This window comes from Linepithema humile, chromosome 7 (assembly GCF_040581485.1).
Source record: "Linepithema humile isolate Giens D197 chromosome 7, Lhum_UNIL_v1.0, whole genome shotgun sequence".
Classification (NCBI taxonomy): Eukaryota; Metazoa; Arthropoda; class Insecta; order Hymenoptera; family Formicidae; genus Linepithema; species Linepithema humile.
In genome coordinates, this window is record NC_090134.1 from 21,434,574 (window position 1) to 21,454,762 (window position 20,189).

Sequence of the window (20,189 nt, forward strand, 5' to 3'; positions counted from 1 at the left end):
TAACGGGAAGTGCTTGGAGTGGTGGCTGAATTAATGTAGACAAGAGGAGATAGGCTTCGTGCACACTTACAATAATGCGCATAAAATATCTTTTTACCGCGATATATGGGCTCAACCTGCAAACCTTTTTTGCATTATAGGAATACAATTTTGAAAAAATTTATATGACGAATACATAATTAAATTAGAATGTGTTTTGTTATTTTCTAGTATCGTAAAAGATCACGCAAAAATGACGTGCGACTATCGTATAGTTGCGTAACAATAAAAAAATATTAACAGAACAAAGATTATAAAAATCAACAGATATCAGAGCGCAAAACAAACATTATCTTATTTTCAAAAGATACAAAGTAATAAAACATTTCGGCCCAATTTCGTCTTTAGTCTTGCACAGTCCTGCAGGACACTTGCGAAATTGTAATCGGAAAAGCCAACATGCGGAGTTCACATGCAATATGCAGCTGTCATTCGTCGGTGGGTTAATTATGCGTGACGTAATTGAGTTTTGAGGGTGAAAAATTTTAAGTCCACGTGAGCTATCTACAAATTAGAGATGTTCCTCGCGTATAATCAATCGCTGAGAGATTAAAGGTAACAGAAGATTTCGAGTCCACGCAAACTTTCTTTTTTTTTTAATCTCTCAGCGATTGATCACACTGTTAGCAATTTCGAGATATTTTGCATACATTTTGCATCACGGAGTGTGATCAATCGTTTAAAGGGTTAGAAGAGGCAATTCACGTGGACGATTGATGCGGAGTTGAAGTTCTTCTGTCACTTCTAATCCTCGGCGATCGGTAAAATATGCGAGGATATAATATAAGGTAATACGTATATATTATACGGATAATAAATAAATTTTAGTGAAATTTAGTGCGTGAAAATATATTTATTCCATCGAAAGTGTATTGAAAGAGCGATCATTAGCCATTGAAAGTTTCCCCTCTCTGTTAGAATCTTTATCGACTCAAATCGCACGTGACAATACGATCGACAAATACTCGTGTACAAACTTTTCATTCCCCTACTGCCTTTTTTTACATCCACACCTTTCTACTTCCTTCCGGTTCCGTCCAGTTGGTCGCGCATGAGGGCACGCAAGCGCGCCTGCGGACCCCGTGGAGCGGGGCACACTATCCACCACACACGAGGGGGTTTTCAGTCCACGAACATACGCGATCAGGTCCACCTCGAAAACTGAATAGTAACAAACAACCGTTTGACTGACGAGATGATTCAATCGTGCAAGTTAAACTATTATGCAGTGCGCAGAGTGTAATCGCCAAAATTTTATGTAACCAAAAGTTAACTGCAGATTCTGTTAATTGCTCATTAAAACGAACACATCATACGTAATAATGAAACCTAGAAGATTAGCCATATCGCGAGCTTTTGTTTGTTGCTCGAATATAATTTTTTTGGTGAGTTATCGATTATTATTTTTCAGGTAGCCCAATTTACAATCTGCTTTTAATCATTCCCGTTTAACAGAGATATTTTCGAGAAAATGTACGCAAAAATGTATGTAAAGTATCATGCTCAGTGCAAAGTGGATCAATATTATTATGTCTCATATGAAATAATTATTATACACTACTTTGCAAATCGATGAAACCTGTGGAAGACTATTGTGTTTTTCTTTCAGATGTCGGGTTTTGTATTGATGTCATTGGGAGGATTATTATTAGCCGACAATGAAAGAATTCTATTATCACGTCTACTAGGACCTGGTGACATACATCCTGATCAACCACTTTTTTATTACTTGGCATTCGCTATAGTTGCACTAGGATTTCTCATCGCAATTACCGGGCTTCTCGGATGCTGGGCGGCTTGTCTCTTTAATCGCTGCATCACAGTCTCCGTAAGAACTACATAATATTTTTAATTTCCCACACAGCATGCATATCCAAAAAACGTCCAGAAGACATCTCGAAGATATCTTTGAGAGAAGATATCTTGAGAGATACGATATCTCCGGGATGCCTTCTGAACGTCCCCCGGATATGCATGCTGTGTAGGTTATAATAATAATGCTTTAAAACATGTGCAATAATTTTCAGCTCTAAAAACAACGCGCTACTTGTATTATTTTTTATTTGATAATATTCAATGTTTAAAATCCACATAAAATAAAATTATAAATTATATCTAGAATATTGTTAAAAGTTTGCATTGATTCACTATATATTTCTGTTTGTAACAATGAGTTTGACAATACGTGTCGGTAAAATATACATATGAAAATTGTTTATTTAAATTGAAGTTAGTGTTTGTTGTACAACACTTGTTTAGATGCGTTAATTAGTCGGGACCTGTTTCATCTGCGTGAATTTTCTACGGTGTGTTCATAATACATATATCGAGCCTATCTAAAACCAGATTTCCTACTTTGGATTCAGTCACGCGTCGTTGCCCGGAAACGGATCTGCTATGCGCGTAAATAAAAGGAGGGCGCGTTCGAGCGCCGCGTAAAAACACTAATTATCCACTCGTAGACGAGCGAACGTAGTTCGCGGAGTGAATAAATAACACGATGATCATTTTGCTTCTTTTTTCTAGTCAAAATTACAAAATTTATAAACTAACACATTTCGCTTTATTTTTTTTAACATTATTTAAATACTGATTGATACACTAAATTAGACATACAGAAAAAAATATTATATTATTAAATATCAATTATTAAGTTAAGAAGTTAAATTTGTGAAAAGAAATATTCTTCTGATTCTACATCTTTCAGTATCTCGTGACGATAATCTTGCTCCTCTTTGGTGAATGCACGGTGTGCGTTATCGCTGTCTTCTGGCCTCATATCTTGGGGATCGATGTGAGACCAGCGCGTCTGATACGCGCTTTACAACGCAGTTATGCTGTTCCTGGACGCGAACAATTCACAGCGGCCCTTGATCTTGCACAAACGACGGTACGTTTAACATTACTCATTTATCTAAAAATTAATACAAGAATTAATATTAAAAAAAAATTACAATTATTCATCGCGCATATGCGTTTGTTATATTTATTAACGACAAACAGAAATGTACGTCGCTGTCATTGTGATCATTACAGTTTGCTTGTTGCGGCATAAACGGAAGCAGCAATTACGGCACGTCGTGGTGGCGGCTGCAGGAAGTCGGCCGAAGAGAATTAGTAGTGCCTCTCAGTTGCTGCACCCTGAATAACGCCAATGAGACGGACTCCTTCCTCAACCCCGAACCTGCCAATCTCACTTTCTGTCAGGCTCTGAACCCTGCCGAACATCAATATGCCCGACACATAGTGGTATGTGCGATAATGAGGAAGTTATTACCTTTTGACGCGCCGTACGACGCGTGCGAGACCAAACTTTTCGATTTGCATTAAGAATAAACGCGATGACCTACATACCGAACTGGGACACACGCGTCATAAATACAGAATATTGACACATTATCGATAGAAGCGTAAGTGATATTACGCGCTACAATGTTATTGTCATGTAATAGAGATTGAGCTAGCCGGTATGCTATTGTTCAATAATCCATCTGGTTATATGTTCGTATTAGCCCGAACTAGATATTCATATATTCTGTCTATTTCGCGTTACCGTATTTAGTCAATTATTGAATTTCACATTTGCTTTTGAATAGATTTCTAGAAAAATGCATTGACAATCGATTAGGCTTGTTTGACCGCAAATTAATTCTGTTCGCAATGAGAAATCAACGCGTGTAACATTCTATTGTATAGAATAATACAATCCATTATTCTTTCAGTAATGAATAGCGTCAATTTTATACTCGGCGAAAACCATTTTATTTAAATAATTAAAAATAGATTTTTTTGGTGCGAATATAACGCAACATTCGAAAATAAAGACGTGAATTTTATTTTTATTTTGGATGCAATTGATTCGCTTTTGCGACTTCGATGTACTCAGATTTTTCGCGCTTTGTTCAAGAGTTTGCGATAAAGCCAGTATGTCCTCGTGCGCAAATGCTATAGCAGAGAAAGTGCTGGTTAATAGCCTTTGTCTCGCCCGCATTGAAAAACTGCGAGCAAATTTATCAAAATGCGTGTAACTGACAGCGACATTTCATTATTATTAGTGTGCTTCAATGACACAATACTTTATTATTTATTATCAATTGTCAGCTGTATTTTACTGTTTTATATCCAGGGCTGTCTGGAACATATCGAGAAGTGGACGCAAGATCAGGCATTGATTATGCTGGCTATTATATTAGGCATCATGGTTGTCGAAGTTACTGCGCTTTTCAGTATATTCTTCGCTTGCTCTCGAGAAAGAAACAGGAGAAGCAAATCGCAAGCGTCGACTTTTACCTCCACGCAAACTTTAAGCCCATTCACTGAAAGCGAGCACGACTTTAGTAAGAAAATTTTGTTTTAAATTCTAATTTTAAAACGTACGATGACTTCAGCTTCATTGTGATCTAATTTGTCGCGATAATAGGTATAGGAATCGAGAACAGAATGCACACGGCCGGAACGACGTTTGGTGCCAAATCATGAAGATGGCTGGAGGGCAGCGAAGGACGGACAGTTGTCGATATGAAGGACGCGAATAAACGAGAAAGCCAGTGTGATGATACTAAATGTAGTGTGTTAGCGTCGAAAGGGAAAAGCATAATCGAAGAATGGCGAAATCCTCCCAAATATTCCGAAGATTTAATACGAAGCGATCAAATGTACGAGGAACGAGCTGTCGATGTTGTAATTGATAATCGTTTTCAAGATCATGCTAAGAGATTTTCACAAAGCGCACCGCCGTCGAAGGTCGCGAATAATGATGTTAATAAAAATAACAGCAATGAAAAGCTGATTAAAATTAAAAGACCTCAAGGCGGCGGTACGGTTAGAAGCATCCCGATTAAAGATTACCAGGCGTCAATCGCGCATAATTTCGGTACATTAAGACGATCTATGATGCCTCAGTTGCAATTCGAGTCCCTAGTCTCCGAACCCGAAAAGAGTATTTACATTTCGTCAAGAAAAAGAATTCCTATAGTCACCAGACTGCACCAGCGAACCGCATCGCAGATTACGTGTCCCGCCGCGCTAATGGAAGCTAATAACGCTCGCAAGAAATCATTGTGCCACTTTTGCAACAATCAGCACGATCCGCGCGGCTGCCGTTGCGCTAACGTCGATCCGAACAAGACCGCTGAAGATAATCAATACTTCAACAAAATAGATATCGCAGATCAGATATCGCAGGACGGTTCCGACATGGATGAATATTTCCGCAGGAGTTCACGCAGGAGGATCAGCTCGAATGATCATCGAGTCTCGCGATGTACGCACGAGTCTTCGCGTGGCAATGCACGAACGTTAGCAGCGAGTGGTATAAAGGACGAGAGGATGAAAGAGAAAGCAGAGACCCCGCAGTTAACGGAAGGTCACGTCGGTCAAAAAATATCGGCGTACGAGCAGAACGTCCGACGCAGCCTGCGCGGTCCCAACCCTCGATATCGATCGCACTTCGAAGTGAAGGGCCACCGGACCATCGGTGTACCGTTGGTGGGTATGCACAATGCCTGCGGTTTGCCAGTTGTCGCTTCCTGGCACGATCACGAGCTTCTGGATCCTTTGCGGATCAGCCGTAGGATTGCGGGAACCGTAGGACCTATTTATAAGAGTCCTCGCATGGTCCCGAACGTGCGACGTCGAACTCAGCCGAAAAGAAAGGCGCCGCAACCGGATTTCATGATGATCCATGCGAAAAACACCGATCGCAGCGATAAAAGACCGATGATTAAGTCAGTGGCTCATTTGGATGCTATTAATAGCAGTGGAAGATCCCGAAGGAAGCGTCGTCGCTCGTCGTGTACTACGACAAAAATAGGATCGCTGTCCTCGAAGAATTCTTTTAAGAGAACGACTAGATCCAGGAGGCAAGGGATTAAAACGAGTTCGTTAGTGGATACTTTCGGTAGGAAACTGATTAAAAGTGGAAGCGCGAAACGAACGGCTCTGTATGCGAAAGACGATGGAGAGGAGGCTGTTCAAGTTCTCAAAAATTTATGTTTAAATCCTCTGGCGCGTGCCAATCCGGAAACGGATATGATGTGGTAAATGCTCATAAAAAAGATGTTTATTTATCTGCTTTCTCTTTTATATTGGTACTTTAATATTTTATTAAATCCATTTAAGTTGCTTAAGTTTAATAGATATTATTTACTTCGCTATTTAATTACGAAGTTAATTATAAAGAAAATCGTAAGTATTAAACAAGCTTTTTTTAATTCTATTAATTTTTTTTTTTTTTTTTTAATTATTTTTTATTATTTCTATATTATTTGTACTGATTATCTTTTATATATATATTTCTATTTCTCATATATTCGTACGAGAAAGTTATAATTACGCGTGTGAATTGTTGTAAATGTACACTACTTTACAAAAAATAGGGAACATTTTTCAGACGTTCAAGCAATTTTTAAACCATTAAAACTCGACAAAAAATTATTGCAAACAAAAGATTAGAAAAGCGTTTTAAGCTTTAAAACTTCAATTTCAAACTTTAAAACTTCAAGCTTTTTTAATTTTTTATCTGCAATAATTTGTCGCCCAGTTTCAGTGATTTAAAAATTGCGCGAGTGTCTAAAAAATATTCCCTATTTTCTGTGGAGTAGTGTCTAATACGTTACTGATATATTGGATTTTATATTTGAATTATTATAAAATAAATGGAATCCTTGCTGCCCTCATTAAATTAATATCTTGTTTTTTATATCACACATTATTTGTTATGTTGTCTTTATACGACATTCTGTTTTTGCGATATTTTTCGATAAAATTTTTGGCTTATTACAGGATTTAAGTTAATACAATATTAAAGTTATATATGTTGATACCGTGGAAGCAATCTGAAATAATGAGGATTAATAGAATTATATTTCATTAATATAATAGTATGACAAATAAGTCGGCTTACCGGAAGAAGTATCGTTAAATCTAATACGAAAAATTCTGCTGCCGTGAAAGTAAATCTCTTATGATAAAAATACAACATCATCTCAATTTTATCCTGAAATCAATTATTTTTGTTAAATAATTTATGATTGTGACAAAAATTTAAAGCTTACCATACGACATTTGGAATTTTTGAAGGATAATCCATATTTCAGCACAAGCCTTTCAACGCGATTCGCCTGGAACAATAATACATAAAGCTACATAAAAAAATTCTCTCTTCAAACAGAACCAAAAACTTCATCAAAAGCTAGATTAGTGTATACATTCTATCCAAATAATTTTATAATAATGTTACAATAAAATTTTCTATCGTACCTCGTAAGCTGCAAAATGATACATCGCAAATAGGTAAATAGTTTGAAAGAGTAAGTCTAGCATTGTTATTGTAACATCGACCCGGTCATTTGTTACGAATATATATATAAGAGAAATGAAATCCAGCAATATGGATCCGAAGGTGAGTAAGGTGCCTATCCCGTACATCCTATTTATCAACTCTGCGCTGTCGATGAGCACACCGTGCAGATAGCGCACATCGTAAACAGTGATTTCGTCCTTCGATCCGGTTACTGGTAACTCCGAAACGTGAGGAACTATCACCTCGTTCAGATGACGGAAACGTTGGCGAATCAAATCCAGAAATATCGCGCTTATGAAAATGCAGTAGGTGCCACTGATAGTAGAAATGATTCTGAACATCTGCCTAAGTATTATCACCGTTCCTTGAGGTATACTGTTATTCATTATGATATACGTCTTCGAAAATAATGTGCTAAGTGTGTACGCAAAATACAGCCACGTGAAAATGTGTTTATCTTTCCTTTGATGCCCTAATGTTGTTGCCTTATCATCATAAGCCTCAAGTTTTTCGGAAAACTGCAGCAAGATTGATAACAATCGATTATTCGAAACTGCATATTATTTAATCTAAAGCTCTATGCTAATTATCTTAAACAAAGTTTACATATTTTTTAAATATATTTAATTACATCTATAGCAATATATTTAAAACAATCTTTAGTTAGGAACATATTTACCGTGATAAAATCTTGACTCCGAAAGGCTCCTAAGTAATTGTAAGGAAGTAACGAGAAGATATACGCACTATACCGCACGATAGCGAGTATGAAGAGCTCTTCAGCTTTTGCCGTGTACATCGTGAGATAGAAATAGACTGAATACAGGCAATGAAATAATAACCAAAGTGCACAGTAACCGCGATGCCAAACACTGTTTTCTTTAAATCGTCCGTTCACTAATTTGCACGAAAGTAAACCCAGTAATTTATTGAGTATTATGACAAATTTTAGATTTTGGAAAGGCCCTGTTGCTATTGATTTTGTCATGATACAAAATGTTATTAAATAAACTAGCTGTTTTCGATAAATTATTTTTAAGGGTAGAGCGGATTCGCGATACAGCGCTCTAATGATTACCGGCGCAGTTGAATTCTGTATAAATTATACCCTTCGATTTTTTTTCTTTTTACTTTCTTTTCTTTTTTTCTTTTTACGTTCCATTAAATTGCGGTCTGCTGTAATACACACACATATATTATCGTATGCACCGACATGATAGAAGATCAGAGATTAGAATTGTGACAAAGCACTGACACAATTACGTTAACGATGATTGTCGTATAACATTGTAAATCCATTTATGACACATTTGGTAATAAAAATCACGAATACATTAATGTAGCTAAAGATACATGTCTCGCATGCCATGTTTCCGTTCCACATCAAATCACGCAACGTTCTTGACGACGTAAAAAAGTCGATAAAAAACCATGACTTGTTACATGACTTGTTACACGGATGCGTTAAAAACAATGTTCAAAACTTCTTCAAAACTATGTTAATGATTAAATTAATTATTACACATTCAGAATTTATGATTAAATAAGTTACATATTTGTACATTCAGTATAATATGTGCGAAAATTATCTTTATTAAAATAATAACATTTGTTTTACGAAAATATGTAATACATTAATTTATTTCACTTAAATACATGTGATTATTATAAAATAAGTGGTTATTGTCGCGATAATCTGAAAGAGTAAATAATAATCTATAATCAACCCATGTCCACTCTGATATACCGATGATTTTTATAATTTCTCACTCTTAGCAGTTTTGCTTTATTTAAATAATAAATTTAAAAGTTAAAAAATTTTTTACAAAAGATAAAGAGTGTGTAATTCGCGCAATTTTCTTTTAATCTATCTACGTTGACTATCAAAGACAACTGTGGAAGTTTCATACAGCATATAGAACTTTGCGTGACTTGTAAAATTTGCTGCGCGTTAACATTCTTTAATGAATATTGCGGTTAGAGTAAAAAACGGTAAACCAAGTTGTTAGATATTGTCAGAAATGTATTTATTCTGAGAAAAACAAAATCAATACACATGTGCAATATTTACAAAAAGAATAACTATAAATTGTAAAATTTTATTAAAAAATCTAAACATTGTACTAATTGTATCAAAAGTTTTTGACATTTTTATCTTAATTTTGTAAAAAGCGATCACACTTTTATTTTAATTCGATTAGGCATAATTACAATATCACAAATTTTTCGTGAATTTTACATTATTGCGTCCTGCACGATCTTTCCTTTGCGACTTTCCCACGAATAGCTGGCAAAATTCAAAAAAAATTACGGAAATTGCACTCTGGGATTAAAATAAATAAAAATTCCTTGGAAAATTTCCCGATAATAAAACCGAACGTGTATATAGTTATCTAATACCTCAAATAAGACCCTGGAATTAAGATATATAAAAATATCTCTAAATCGAAAACTTTTTTTCCAAAAATCAAACACACACGTACTTGTCTAATCCTTGAAATTAGATCCTAATACCGCCTTAATATTTGGGCAAGATAAACAAAATTTATTCAGCGATTAGATAAAGATTTCAAAAGGTTGCGATAATAAAACTATAAAAAAAGAAAGTAAATTTTTTATTTCTGAAAAAATTACCTTTGCTCAGGAAATTTCTTTAAACTAAAAGATAGACGAACCGCAGTATCACTCTGATAAAAATATTTCTTTGGATTTTCTCCGACAGTCACGTTTGGGACAAACAATCGGAAAGTTCTCGATTAGTCAATAAATATTTAACTACCACCGAGCATCCTATCTCCTATTCACCGAAATTTTTACTCCCTTCCACCTTGGAACAACCCTCAACCTTCTTCCTTCTTCACCGAAGAATCTATCGATTTTTATTCGTTAGATCTTTGATTTTCTACCATGAAGATATCCATGAAAGTATTTCACTTCTCCCTTGAAAATCGCACACAGTTGCGCCCTTAATAAAAGAAGTTATCGTGACCAGAAAAAGGAACCTCGAACGATTGGCACAGAAAGCAGAATAATAGCAACCCTTACGGTTTACCTGTTTCTAGCCAAAAGAAATCGTTTGCCTCGCACGGTCATTTTCTCTATACCTGACCGGCGAGTAATTTTGACTGTCGCGGCCCGATCACACCTAACTTGAACCTTTCCACAGGTAACAGTTTGTTACATTGTCTTTATACGACATTCAGTTTTTACGATACCTTTCGGTAAATTTTTTGGATTACTTATTACAGCATATAATTTATTATTAATCTTTGGACTACTTATTACAGGATTTAATTTATTATTAAAGTTAAATATGTTGATACCGTGGAAGCAATCTGAAACAATGAGGATTGATGAAATTATATTTAAGTAATAATATTTCAGTAATAGAATAAATCGACTTACCGGAAGAAGTATCGTTAAATCTATTATAAAAAATTCCGCTGCCGTGAAAGTAAATCTGTTATGATAAAAATATAACATCATCTCAATTTTATCCTGAAACCAGTTAATTTTGTTAAATGATTTACGATTGTGGCTAAAATTTATAGCTTACCATACGACATTTAGAATTTTTGAAGGATAATCCATATTTCAGCACACGCTCTTCAACGCGATTCGCCTGGAGTAATAATACATAAAGCTACATAAAAAAATTCTCTCTTCAAATAGAACCTTCATCAAAAGCTATATTAGTGCACATATTCTATCGAAATAATTTTATAACAATATTATAATAAAATTTTCTATTGTACCTCGTAAGTTGCGCAGTGATACATCGCAAACAGGTAAATAGTTTGAAAGAGTAAGTCTAGCAATATCACTGTCGCATTGTCCTGGACATCTGTTATGAATAAATATATAACAGAAATGAATTCCAGCAATATGGATCCGAAGGTGAGTAAGGTGCCTATCCCGTACATCCTATTTATCAGTCCTGCGCTGTCGATGAGCACACCGTGCAGATAGCGCACATCGTAAACTGTGATTTCGCCCTTCAATCCGGTTACTGGCAACTCCGAAACGTAAGGAACTATCACCTCGTTCAGATGACGGAAACGTTGGCGAATCAAATCCAGGAATATCGCGCTTATGAAAACGCAGTAGGTGCCACAGATAGTAGGAATGACGGTTTCGAACGTCTGCGTAACTATCATTTCCCTTCCTTCAGGTATACTGCTATTCAATATGTTATACGTCTTTATGAATATTGTGCTAAATGTGTACGCAAAATACAGCCACGTGAAAATGTGTTTATCTTTCCTTTGATGCCCTAATGCTGTTGCCTTATCGTCATAAGCTTCAAGTTTTTCGGAAAACTGCAGCAAGATTGATAACAATCGATTATTCGAAACTGCATATTATTTAATCTAAAGCTCTATGCTAATTATCTTAAACAAAGATTATATATTTTTAAAATATATTTAATTACATCTATAGCAATATATTTAAAACAATCTATAATTAGGAACATATTTACCATAATAAAATCTTGGCTTCGAAAGACTCCTAAGTAATTGTAAGGAAGCAACGAGATGAAAAACGCACTAAACCGTACGATACCGAGCGCAAAGAGCTTCTCAGCTTTTTCAGCAGGTGTTGCCATGTACATCGTGTAATAAAAATAGCTGGAATACGCGCAATGAAATAATAACCAAAGTGCACAGTAACCGCGACCCCAAACACTGCTTTCTTTAAATCGTCCGTTCACTAATTTGCACGAAAGTAAACCCAATAATTTATTGAGAATTATTAAGAATTTTAGATTTTGGAAAGGCGTTCTTACTGTTGCTATTGGTTTTTTCATAATAAAAAATATTATTGTAAATAAACTGGCTGTTTTTGGTAAAATTATTTTGAAGAATAGAGCGGTTTCGCGCGGTACAACGCTCTAATGATTGTCGGCGTACTGCGCCGATGCATTCTGTATTGTATTTTTCGATTCTTTTTCTTTTTACATTCGTCAAATAAGGTTCTGTAATAAAGACATATATTATTGTATGTGCCGACGTGATAAAAAACCAGAGATTAGAATTGTGACAAAGCACTGACACAATCACGTTAACGATGATTGTCATATAGCATTGTAAATCCATTTATGGCACATTTGGTAATAGAAATCACGAATACATTAATCTAGCTAAAGCTACATGTCTCACATGCTATGTTTCCGTTCCACATCGAATCACGCAACGTTTGTGTCGATGTACAAAAGTCGATAAAAAACCATGACTTGTTACATGACTTGTTACATGAACATGCGTTAAAAACAATATTCAAAATTTGTTCAAAACTATGTAAATAATTAAATTAATTATTACACACTTAGAGTTTATGATTAAGTGAGTTACACACATGTACATTCAATATAACGTATGCAAAAATTGAATTTATTAAAATAATGTTTATTTTACAAAAACATGTAATAGATTAATTTACACTATTTAACTTGAATACATGTGATTATTATAGTATTATGAAATAAGTGGTTATTGTCGCGATAATCTGAAAAAGTAAAAAGTAAGTGTGAAAAAGAAAAGCGTTATAAATATATTTTTTTGATTTATTTGTCGCTGATCACATTTATAGTCACAAAATAGAAAATTACTTACAGATTGAAACAAAGGTAAATTAATTGTGAAAAATCCTGCCGCTTCGAAAGACACGCGATTGTGTAAGAAATATGTTAAGGTACTAATTTTATCCTAAAGTAGCAGAGAAAACAAATTAAAAAATTTTATAAGAAATTCGTGTAACTTTTTTATAAAATAATTACCGTCGTTTGTCCTGAATTAGCGAGCATACTCATACCTTCGTTTAAGGTACACGGGATCTTGTTTGCCTGGAATAAATAACGATTCACAATAACAATAAATTTTCTAAACAAAACAAAATTACTGAAAAATTAGAAATTTTTATTTATATAATAGATAAAATTTAATTTATTTGTACCTCTTCGGCTGTGTAGTGACAAATCGCGCACAAAGTCAACAGCTGTATAATCGGAGGAACAACAAAAGCGCAGGATATCAGTGGACTTTTTTCGCGGAAGATACGTACATTCTCAAGAATATGTATCATGATGGACGAAAACCACAACAACAGAGAATTGCTGTAGATACCATTAAAAGCTTGCTGAGCATCGTAAAGCATCAAGTACATAATTTTCACGTCCGAGATTTTGATCGTCTTTATCCTGCGTTTCTTGGCGTTCCACGGCGAGTGCTTTTCATTCCATACCACATGCGGTATAATCTTTTCATTCAAATGTTTGAAGCGTATTAATATCAAATATAGTATTAGAAACTTTTCTAGAGTGTTGAATAGATGCATGATTATTGTGCAAATATCTGAAAGAAATACAAAGAACAAAATGCCCATCGATGTCTCTTGTGTCATTACGATTATGAGCAACAAAATAACAGTAGTCGTTGAAAATGTAGCGATCCAGGGTATCCAGAAATTGTCTCTCCTTTCGTGTGCCACCCGTGCAACTTCGTGATCGTAACTGTCCAATCGGTCGAAATACTGTAGCAAATATATGTAAAAAAAACAGCAGCTTTTAATTTCAGAACGAGAATAATTAATTAACAAGAGTGATTAATTAGAATGTGTATTTTTCCACCTTATTATCCTTCTCACCTTGCCGAAGAGATTTTGCGAAGAATAAATAGCTATGGTGTTAGCGCTAAGACTTATATATCCTATTACATGTTTCACAAACTCTATCGTTACTCTCGTTGAAATGGATTTTGAGGTAACAAAACTGAACGACAAGAAGCATGTGTACGAGACGTACATGCTGATCCAAAAGACACAAATACCGTAAAAAGGTCTGGAGCAGCGTTTTAATCGATCTCCTGAAATATCGTTGGCAAACATTCCCAATAATTTGAACATTAATAGAAGTGGCTTCATACGTTTCACACATCGTCCGCGAAAATCGAACTGTTTTATTGCGCGCAACCGTTTCGATATGCGCATGCTTTACGAAACAAATTTTATTTTTTACAAATATCTCCGGCAAACTCAATAACATTCGATATTTACGCATACGAATTGGCCGAGAAAAGATATTATTTTTGAAGTAATAAAAATCTTTCGTGCAGAAAAAAATGTTGCTGTAATCAAGCGCGCTTGTAAACTGTATCGCAGTTCGCATAAGACTATCTATAATCAACCTATGTCCACTCTGATATACCGATGATTTTTATGATTTCCCACTCTTAGCAGTATTGTTTTATTTAAATAACGAATTAAAAAAAAAATAAAAACGTTTTACGAAAGATAAAAATTGTGTAATTCGCGCAATTTTCTTTTAATCTATCTACGTTGGCTATTAAACACAATCGTAGAAATTCACAACATATAGAACTTCGCGTGACTTGAAAAATTTGCTGCGCGTTAACATTCTTTAATGAATATTGCGGTCAGAGTAAAAAACGGTAAGCGAAGCTAAACTCTTAGATAATGATAAAAATGTAGTTAGTCTGAAAAAAATTAAATCAATACACATGATCAATATTTACAAAAAAAATAATTATAAATTGTAAAATTTTATTAAACAATCTAAACATTATTGTATTAATCGTGTCAAAAATTTTTGACATTTTTATCTTAATTCTGTAAAAAGTGATCACATTTTTATTTCAATTTAATTAGAAATAATCTCAGAATTAAAATTTTTTCGTGAATTTTGCATGATCAACATATAAGTTGCCACTTGAAGCACAAGCATCATCGAGGCAAAAATCGAGAAATCAAAGTTTTTTAAATTCAAAATGTGTTATTAAAAATCATTTTATAGCTATTGCTCGCAAAGTTTTATAAATTTATGTTTTACCATTATTGCTATTGATTTTTATATCATATAGCGAAAACGGTAATATTACCGCTCCTCAATATTACATCCTGCTGCTTTCAGCAAGTCGGCAAGTTACCATTTTCGTTCGTAAGTTACCGTAACGTGTATATCGACTACTAAACTTGCTGACACCATATCATTTCCAGGTTGAACAGTAGTTCACAGTTGGCGTTGTCAGGTAAGAATCGTCTATGTGAAATTAGCTATACGCTAGAAATTAGTTTATAAATAATTTCAGCTAGAATTTGTTAGCAAGCAATTAATACTATTGAGCATATAATCCAGTATTAGTAACATATTTTAATATTGTTTTTGAACAGAATAATCTTTTAAATATTTCTCCGCGCGTTTTGCGTCAAGTATTTATATCAAAATTACAAATTATGATATATAAGAATATATTTTTACATAATTTTGGCATATTAAATTATTATATTATTAATTTCAGTGCATATTTCATATATATGCCGGGTATAAATTTATTCCATTAGCCGAATATATTTCGTAGAGCGATGAAAAGCATAATAGTAAAATATATGACTTTATATAGATATAAATCTGCCACTTATACTTCTTATCAGACATAGAATAATAGCAAGATTGCACAACGATATCGAAAAATTATATATTCTGGATAGAATAAATAAGAAACCTCCCTTCTTTTATTTCGATCTCTTGCGACAAAGCGTTTAAATATAAGATTTGAAAATCTTGTCCCCGGATGAGTGGTTATTCGGGGGCAGTCGATACATTCTTATTTTCATACAAAGCCTTTCAATTTCCCCGCTGAGCCTTTGATATTTTGCAGGACGAGGGTTCCTTTGCCCACACTTTTCGTGCATCTCTCTGTCGAACTGCCACATCGCGACTTCGATCCGTCCCTCGTTCCCATTGATACTCGGCCAGCTTTCCTTTTTGCGCGGAGAAATTATGTAAACTGCCATAATGTACTCCGGATTGAAAATTCACCGAGGATCAGGCTTGCGATCGCGGACATTGACATTTTGGGTGGAATGATCTACGCTTTACCTCATGTGCTGATTAATTTTTTCGGCACCACCATGTGTGCGATAACAATTCTTTAACAATTTTTTACGAGTACACAAAATCTCAACATCCGTATAATTTATTATTAATTATATTTTGAAACAGAATAATTTTTAAAATATTTTTTTCACGCGCTTTGCAATATATTTTACTGATATAAAGACACCTTTTTCTGTATAAAGTGCTTTTAGAATCTACGATAAAGTGATTCATGCAGAACTCGATGCATTCGTACAGTCGAGTCACTCATCGGTAAATTTAAAGCAGAGATTTGTCTCGATAACGACCGAAAGGATTCTCTCGGATGTGAAATTTCTTTCTCGCGACCGTAATATCTTTTTCAGGAAGACACGGTAGCACGAAAGCACAATGATTTTCCTCAGATTGTCAAACGCGACGTCGTTTAGTCGCGGGCACTTGGCAATGATTTATCGTTCGTCTCATGAAGAGGTAGCGCTAGGCATTGTGTTACTTTTGCGAGATCATGACCAGCAGTGCGGTCCGGTACGTTAGTTACGCGAATTTGTTCCGCGGACGATTTCTTATTTTCTCGCCAAAACCCTTTTTTTTGAAGTTTGCCGCCAATAAAGAACGATGCATTAAGCGTTCTGACGTTTCTTCAATATAGATGTTACAGATCGTCATTATGTTCGGAAGCCTACGTATTATGAGCATTCTTTGGCGATATAAATTTTATAGAAAAGCATGAAAACTGAATCTTTTAACGCGCTCTCAAAAGAACACTTAAGTGTCTTTCCATTTTTTAACGTTATTGATTATGTACGAAAAATGATGACAGCGTGTTTAAGAGTGCGTTGAAACGTCCTTTTTTAAATTTTTTACGGCAGTGAAAAAACAAATAATACATTCCTAAAGAGGTATTTTAACAACCTGGTACACTTTTTCTGCTCTCAAAAATTCTTGTACTTGACTTGGTGCGGTGATGCAAACAAAAATCCCTTATCGATTTTTCGTTGTGTCAACACGAAATGTAATAATGGATACTACAGGAGAAAAAAAAATCATTAATTCTAACCCATGCAAATGTCAATGTAAAGAGTCGATCTGTCTGAATAAAAACCATTACGAGGTCTTCTACGAAGGCAGTTCCTAGATCGCGTAAGAGGAGGGTGCGCAAAAGGGAAGAGGGCGAAATAGGAGAATGAGGGAAGAGGAGAAGCGAACTGAGTGACATTGTGTCGCTGAAAGTTCGATGAAGTGACACTCGAGATGTCCTGCTGGTATAATAGTAAATGATCGGACGCTAGGAGTCGCTTGCTTTCCTTTCCCGTACATGTTGTGTATCCTTTCTACCGTCTTTTTCTTTTCTTCTTTCATTTTCGTTTTCCAATAATAGTTTGTTTGCAATTATTGTAAGATTCTCTACGATAAGTTAGAATGTACGGTGATAATGATCTTTTTTACGTGCGTATTTTACTTTTGTAAAAACCAAACATTTAACTTTCAAGCATTGCAGTCCCGATAACAATCTATCGATTCGGGTGATTCGCATCGCGTTTACGATGCTCCGGCGGACGTTAAAGGCTTTTACTTTAAATCACCACAAAATCGGGGATCATTAGACAAACGGGCCGACCCCAGACGACGATCCTTGCAACTGTCCGCTGGGCCTAAATCTTGGGGAACCGCCAAACTGATGGGCCGAACGAAATTCTACGCAGATGGAAAGGTTAGACGTACATAAATTTTCCTTTTCTGCTACAGCCCTTTTGTTTGCTGTTTTCCCTTTTTTTGTATATGCACGTGGTTGCGCCACATTCTATAGACAAAGAATATAGTCTAATATAGATTGTGTAAAGCTAAAAATTTATAATACAAAATTATTATTAATAATTATACGTTAGAAGAAACTTTGGTCCCTAATTTTCAATTCTAACGAAAGAAGAAAATGCTGTAGTTCTTCGATTTTTAATGCTGATTCACTACTTACGAGTTATCGATGTTTTTTTTTCTAGCGGATATAAACGCAACTTTTCAAATTTTGAAATTTTTATTAGTTTACTTTATGATACCGTTAATGCGAGATTGCTGCATTTGTGACGTTGGTCTTTTTATGGTGTATTTTTAAGTAAGACGATAATCGTGTATTTCTTATAGAGATATAAGAAAGTTGATACACTAGAAAGCTTCTTAATGTCTTTGCTTTCTGTTGTGAGATTTTTTACCACCCTTTCTTTCAGCCAGTCAGTTACTGACTTTTCACATTCTTTAAGCATTAAAGATGGTCATAGACTGTCATAGTTTTATGAGGATGCACTTTTTTAAGCCCGAATCACGGAATTTCACGATGCTTTGTCGGTACTATAAAAGATAAACGAAACACACAAGAAATGAAATAAATGATGAGGTAATGATGATTTATGACGTGAAGAGCATCTTTCCGTTTATCAAAAAAATCGACGTATCCCAAAGTAAACCTTTGCACTAAAACTTTGCGTATTCTATGCTAGAATTGTTTTCATCGTAAGTTTTGTTCAAAACTAGCAATGTGTATTATTCGCGTTTTATTTACAAAATTCTCAATCACTTGTAAAAAGTCGAATATTTTGTTAGGGAACTTCTTCGTTGAGAGCAAGCCGAGCACGAAGTGAACGCGCATCCAAATATCCGCCCTTAAATCCCGTTGATGTCGCCGGTCCCCGGATTACTCGGTAATTTCATTTAGACCCGCGAAACCCCGGCCGCCGTTCGTGCTCACGAAAGGATGCGAAAGAATGGTCGCGAAGAGTCGCAGGAGTCGCAGGATTTGCGCGACGGTACGAATGATCTTTCAGAAAGATGGATGCTATTGGTTTTCAAATCAGTGCACGCTTCGCCGACTCTCTCATCGTACAATGCCGATGTTTGGACACGCGGCGAGCGAAAGGCTTGCACTTCCTTTTCTTCGGTGCGAGCAAACAGTCCTCTATCTCATTCGACAACCAATGCGACTCAGTCGACCGTTCGTTTGAGTTTTTCCTATTGCTTTGCGATGTAGCAAATGATCGTCGTGGTCCCAATCGCTCGATCGAACTGATCTAATACACAAAGCACCTTGGCACAAATAAATACACAATCCAATACACAAGGCACTGTCGGTTATCGCTTTCTAGCGAGATATGCAATTGTAATTAATGAACAGAAATGGAAGCTGGTGTGTGATTCCTGCCTCTAAAATACACTCTGCGTAAAACTAGCATTAAAAAAAAATAAAAATAGAGTAGAGTGAATCGCCGATTTCTTTAGTGACTATCGGTCACGCTTCACAGAACATTTTGTAGCTCCTTTCGCACACGCAAGCAATCTCCGACACGCTTCTGGAACGCGCGCGCCATATGTCAGCCGATGATTCCATGGTCACGATAATTTGCGAAACCATCGGCGGTAATGAATTGTCCGTCGCGTGCGCTGGTAGCACAATTTCGATATTAATCTCATTTACCGAGACAATAACTTTTCGATAATATTTTGAGAACTCGCATTTCACATTTTATTGTAGCGTGTACTCGTTCGGATTTCTTGACCACTTCGGGTTCGAGAACGGTGCGGCTGAAAGATGTATGCGGAAGCTGTCAAACGTAATCAGCGTCTACGACGAGGCCAAGCCGGAGAGATTCTTTTTTGCCCGTGTAAAACGAGTTTCCAGGGAAACGCAAAAAATTAAGGACCCTTATGTACCAGGTGGATTCAAATTGATTTTGCGGCGCGTTTCTACTTTTCCTTCCTCATTGTGGTTCGCACGCGGTAACGTTACGCGGGTCCCCGTATCGGATTACATTGGAATAGTAAGTGCGATTATGTAAGAAATAGTTTTTGTGTGTTTTCAAGTTCAGAAATCCTTAAAATCTTTACAAACTTATTTCTTATTCCACATTTATTTCACGTAACATAATAACTTTCGTTCAATTAAAATTTCCTCAATTTCTAAAAGCATCG

General features: G+C 35.5%; 4 protein-coding genes and 1 long non-coding RNA gene across 6 annotated transcripts; 1 reads left to right on the top strand and 4 right to left on the bottom strand.

The window, feature by feature from the left end:
* Positions 1-957: 957 nt before the first annotated feature.
* LOC105668238 (CD151 antigen) lies at positions 958-6,721 on the top strand. The gene is made up of 6 exons (XM_012360483.2): positions 958-1,424; positions 1,649-1,867; positions 2,747-2,929; positions 3,076-3,288; positions 4,166-4,376; positions 4,460-6,721. The coding sequence occupies exons 1-6, from the start codon at positions 1,362-1,364 to the stop codon at positions 4,516-4,518; spliced, it is 948 nt and encodes a 315-aa protein (XP_012215906.1). The 5' UTR covers positions 958-1,361; the 3' UTR covers positions 4,519-6,721.
* Positions 1,649-3,215, bottom strand: LOC137001034 (uncharacterized). The gene is made up of 2 exons (XR_010891193.1): positions 3,074-3,215; positions 1,649-2,953 (listed from the first exon to the last, which is right to left on the bottom strand). It is a non-coding gene; the product is annotated as an uncharacterized lncRNA (long non-coding RNA).
* On the bottom strand, positions 6,261-8,482 carry LOC105668202 (uncharacterized). 2 transcript variants are annotated; one of them, XM_012360432.2, is made up of 5 exons: positions 8,022-8,482; positions 7,300-7,860; positions 7,095-7,160; positions 6,944-7,036; positions 6,261-6,875 (listed from the first exon to the last, which is right to left on the bottom strand). In XM_012360432.2, exons 1-5 carry the CDS (start codon positions 8,328-8,330, stop codon positions 6,831-6,833), a joined length of 1,074 nt encoding a protein of 357 aa, XP_012215855.2. In that variant the 5' UTR covers positions 8,331-8,482; the 3' UTR covers positions 6,261-6,830. The 2 variants fall into 2 exon arrangements, with proteins under 2 accessions (XP_012215855.2, XP_067215044.1); XM_067358943.1 differs by having other exon boundaries at positions 6,261-7,036.
* A 950-nt stretch (positions 8,483-9,432) lies between these two features.
* Positions 9,433-12,592, bottom strand: LOC105668204 (uncharacterized). The gene is made up of 5 exons (XM_012360433.2): positions 11,823-12,592; positions 11,098-11,661; positions 10,899-10,964; positions 10,748-10,840; positions 9,433-10,677 (listed from the first exon to the last, which is right to left on the bottom strand). The coding sequence occupies exons 1-5, from the start codon at positions 12,147-12,149 to the stop codon at positions 10,633-10,635; spliced, it is 1,095 nt and encodes a 364-aa protein (XP_012215856.1). The 5' UTR covers positions 12,150-12,592; the 3' UTR covers positions 9,433-10,632.
* A 119-nt stretch (positions 12,593-12,711) lies between these two features.
* LOC105668205 (uncharacterized) lies at positions 12,712-14,805 on the bottom strand. Its single transcript, XM_012360434.2, has 5 exons — positions 13,985-14,805; positions 13,295-13,870; positions 13,119-13,184; positions 12,955-13,047; positions 12,712-12,847 (listed from the first exon to the last, which is right to left on the bottom strand). The coding sequence occupies exons 1-5, from the start codon at positions 14,324-14,326 to the stop codon at positions 12,809-12,811; spliced, it is 1,116 nt and encodes a 371-aa protein (XP_012215857.2). The 5' UTR covers positions 14,327-14,805; the 3' UTR covers positions 12,712-12,808.
* Positions 14,806-20,189: the final 5,384 nt, after the last annotated feature.

Bases quoted from the DNA above. Each gene is read 5' to 3' on its own strand.
- LOC105668238 (XM_012360483.2), top strand. From the start codon at position 1,362: ATGAAACCTAGAAGATTAGCCATATCGCGAGCTTTTGTTTGTTGCTCG. The intron at 1,425-1,648 runs GTGAGTTATCGA...TTTTTCTTTCAG, and splicing joins GCTCGAATATAATTTTTTTG to ATGTCGGGTTTTGTATTGAT. The intron at 3,289-4,165 runs GTATGTGCGATA...TTTTATATCCAG, and splicing joins AATATGCCCGACACATAGTG to GGCTGTCTGGAACATATCGA.
- LOC105668202 (XM_067358943.1), bottom strand. From the start codon at position 8,330: ATGACAAAATCAATAGCAACAGGGCCTTTCCAAAATCTAAAATTTGTC. The intron at 7,161-7,299 runs GTACGATAGAAA...TTATTGTTCCAG, and splicing joins ATCATTTTGCAGCTTACGAG to GCGAATCGCGTTGAAAGGCT. The intron at 7,037-7,094 runs GTAAGCTTTAAA...AATTGATTTCAG, and splicing joins AAAATTCCAAATGTCGTATG to GATAAAATTGAGATGATGTT.
- LOC105668204 (XM_012360433.2), bottom strand. From the start codon at position 12,149: ATGAAAAAACCAATAGCAACAGTAAGAACGCCTTTCCAAAATCTAAAA. The intron at 10,965-11,097 runs GTACAATAGAAA...TTATTACTCCAG, and splicing joins ATCACTGCGCAACTTACGAG to GCGAATCGCGTTGAAGAGCG. The intron at 10,841-10,898 runs GTAAGCTATAAA...AACTGGTTTCAG, and splicing joins AAAATTCTAAATGTCGTATG to GATAAAATTGAGATGATGTT.
- LOC105668205 (XM_012360434.2), bottom strand. From the start codon at position 14,326: ATGCGCATATCGAAACGGTTGCGCGCAATAAAACAGTTCGATTTTCGC. The intron at 13,185-13,294 runs GTACAAATAAAT...TATTTATTCCAG, and splicing joins GTCACTACACAGCCGAAGAG to GCAAACAAGATCCCGTGTAC. The intron at 13,048-13,118 runs GTAATTATTTTA...CTGCTACTTTAG, and splicing joins CTAATTCAGGACAAACGACG to GATAAAATTAGTACCTTAAC.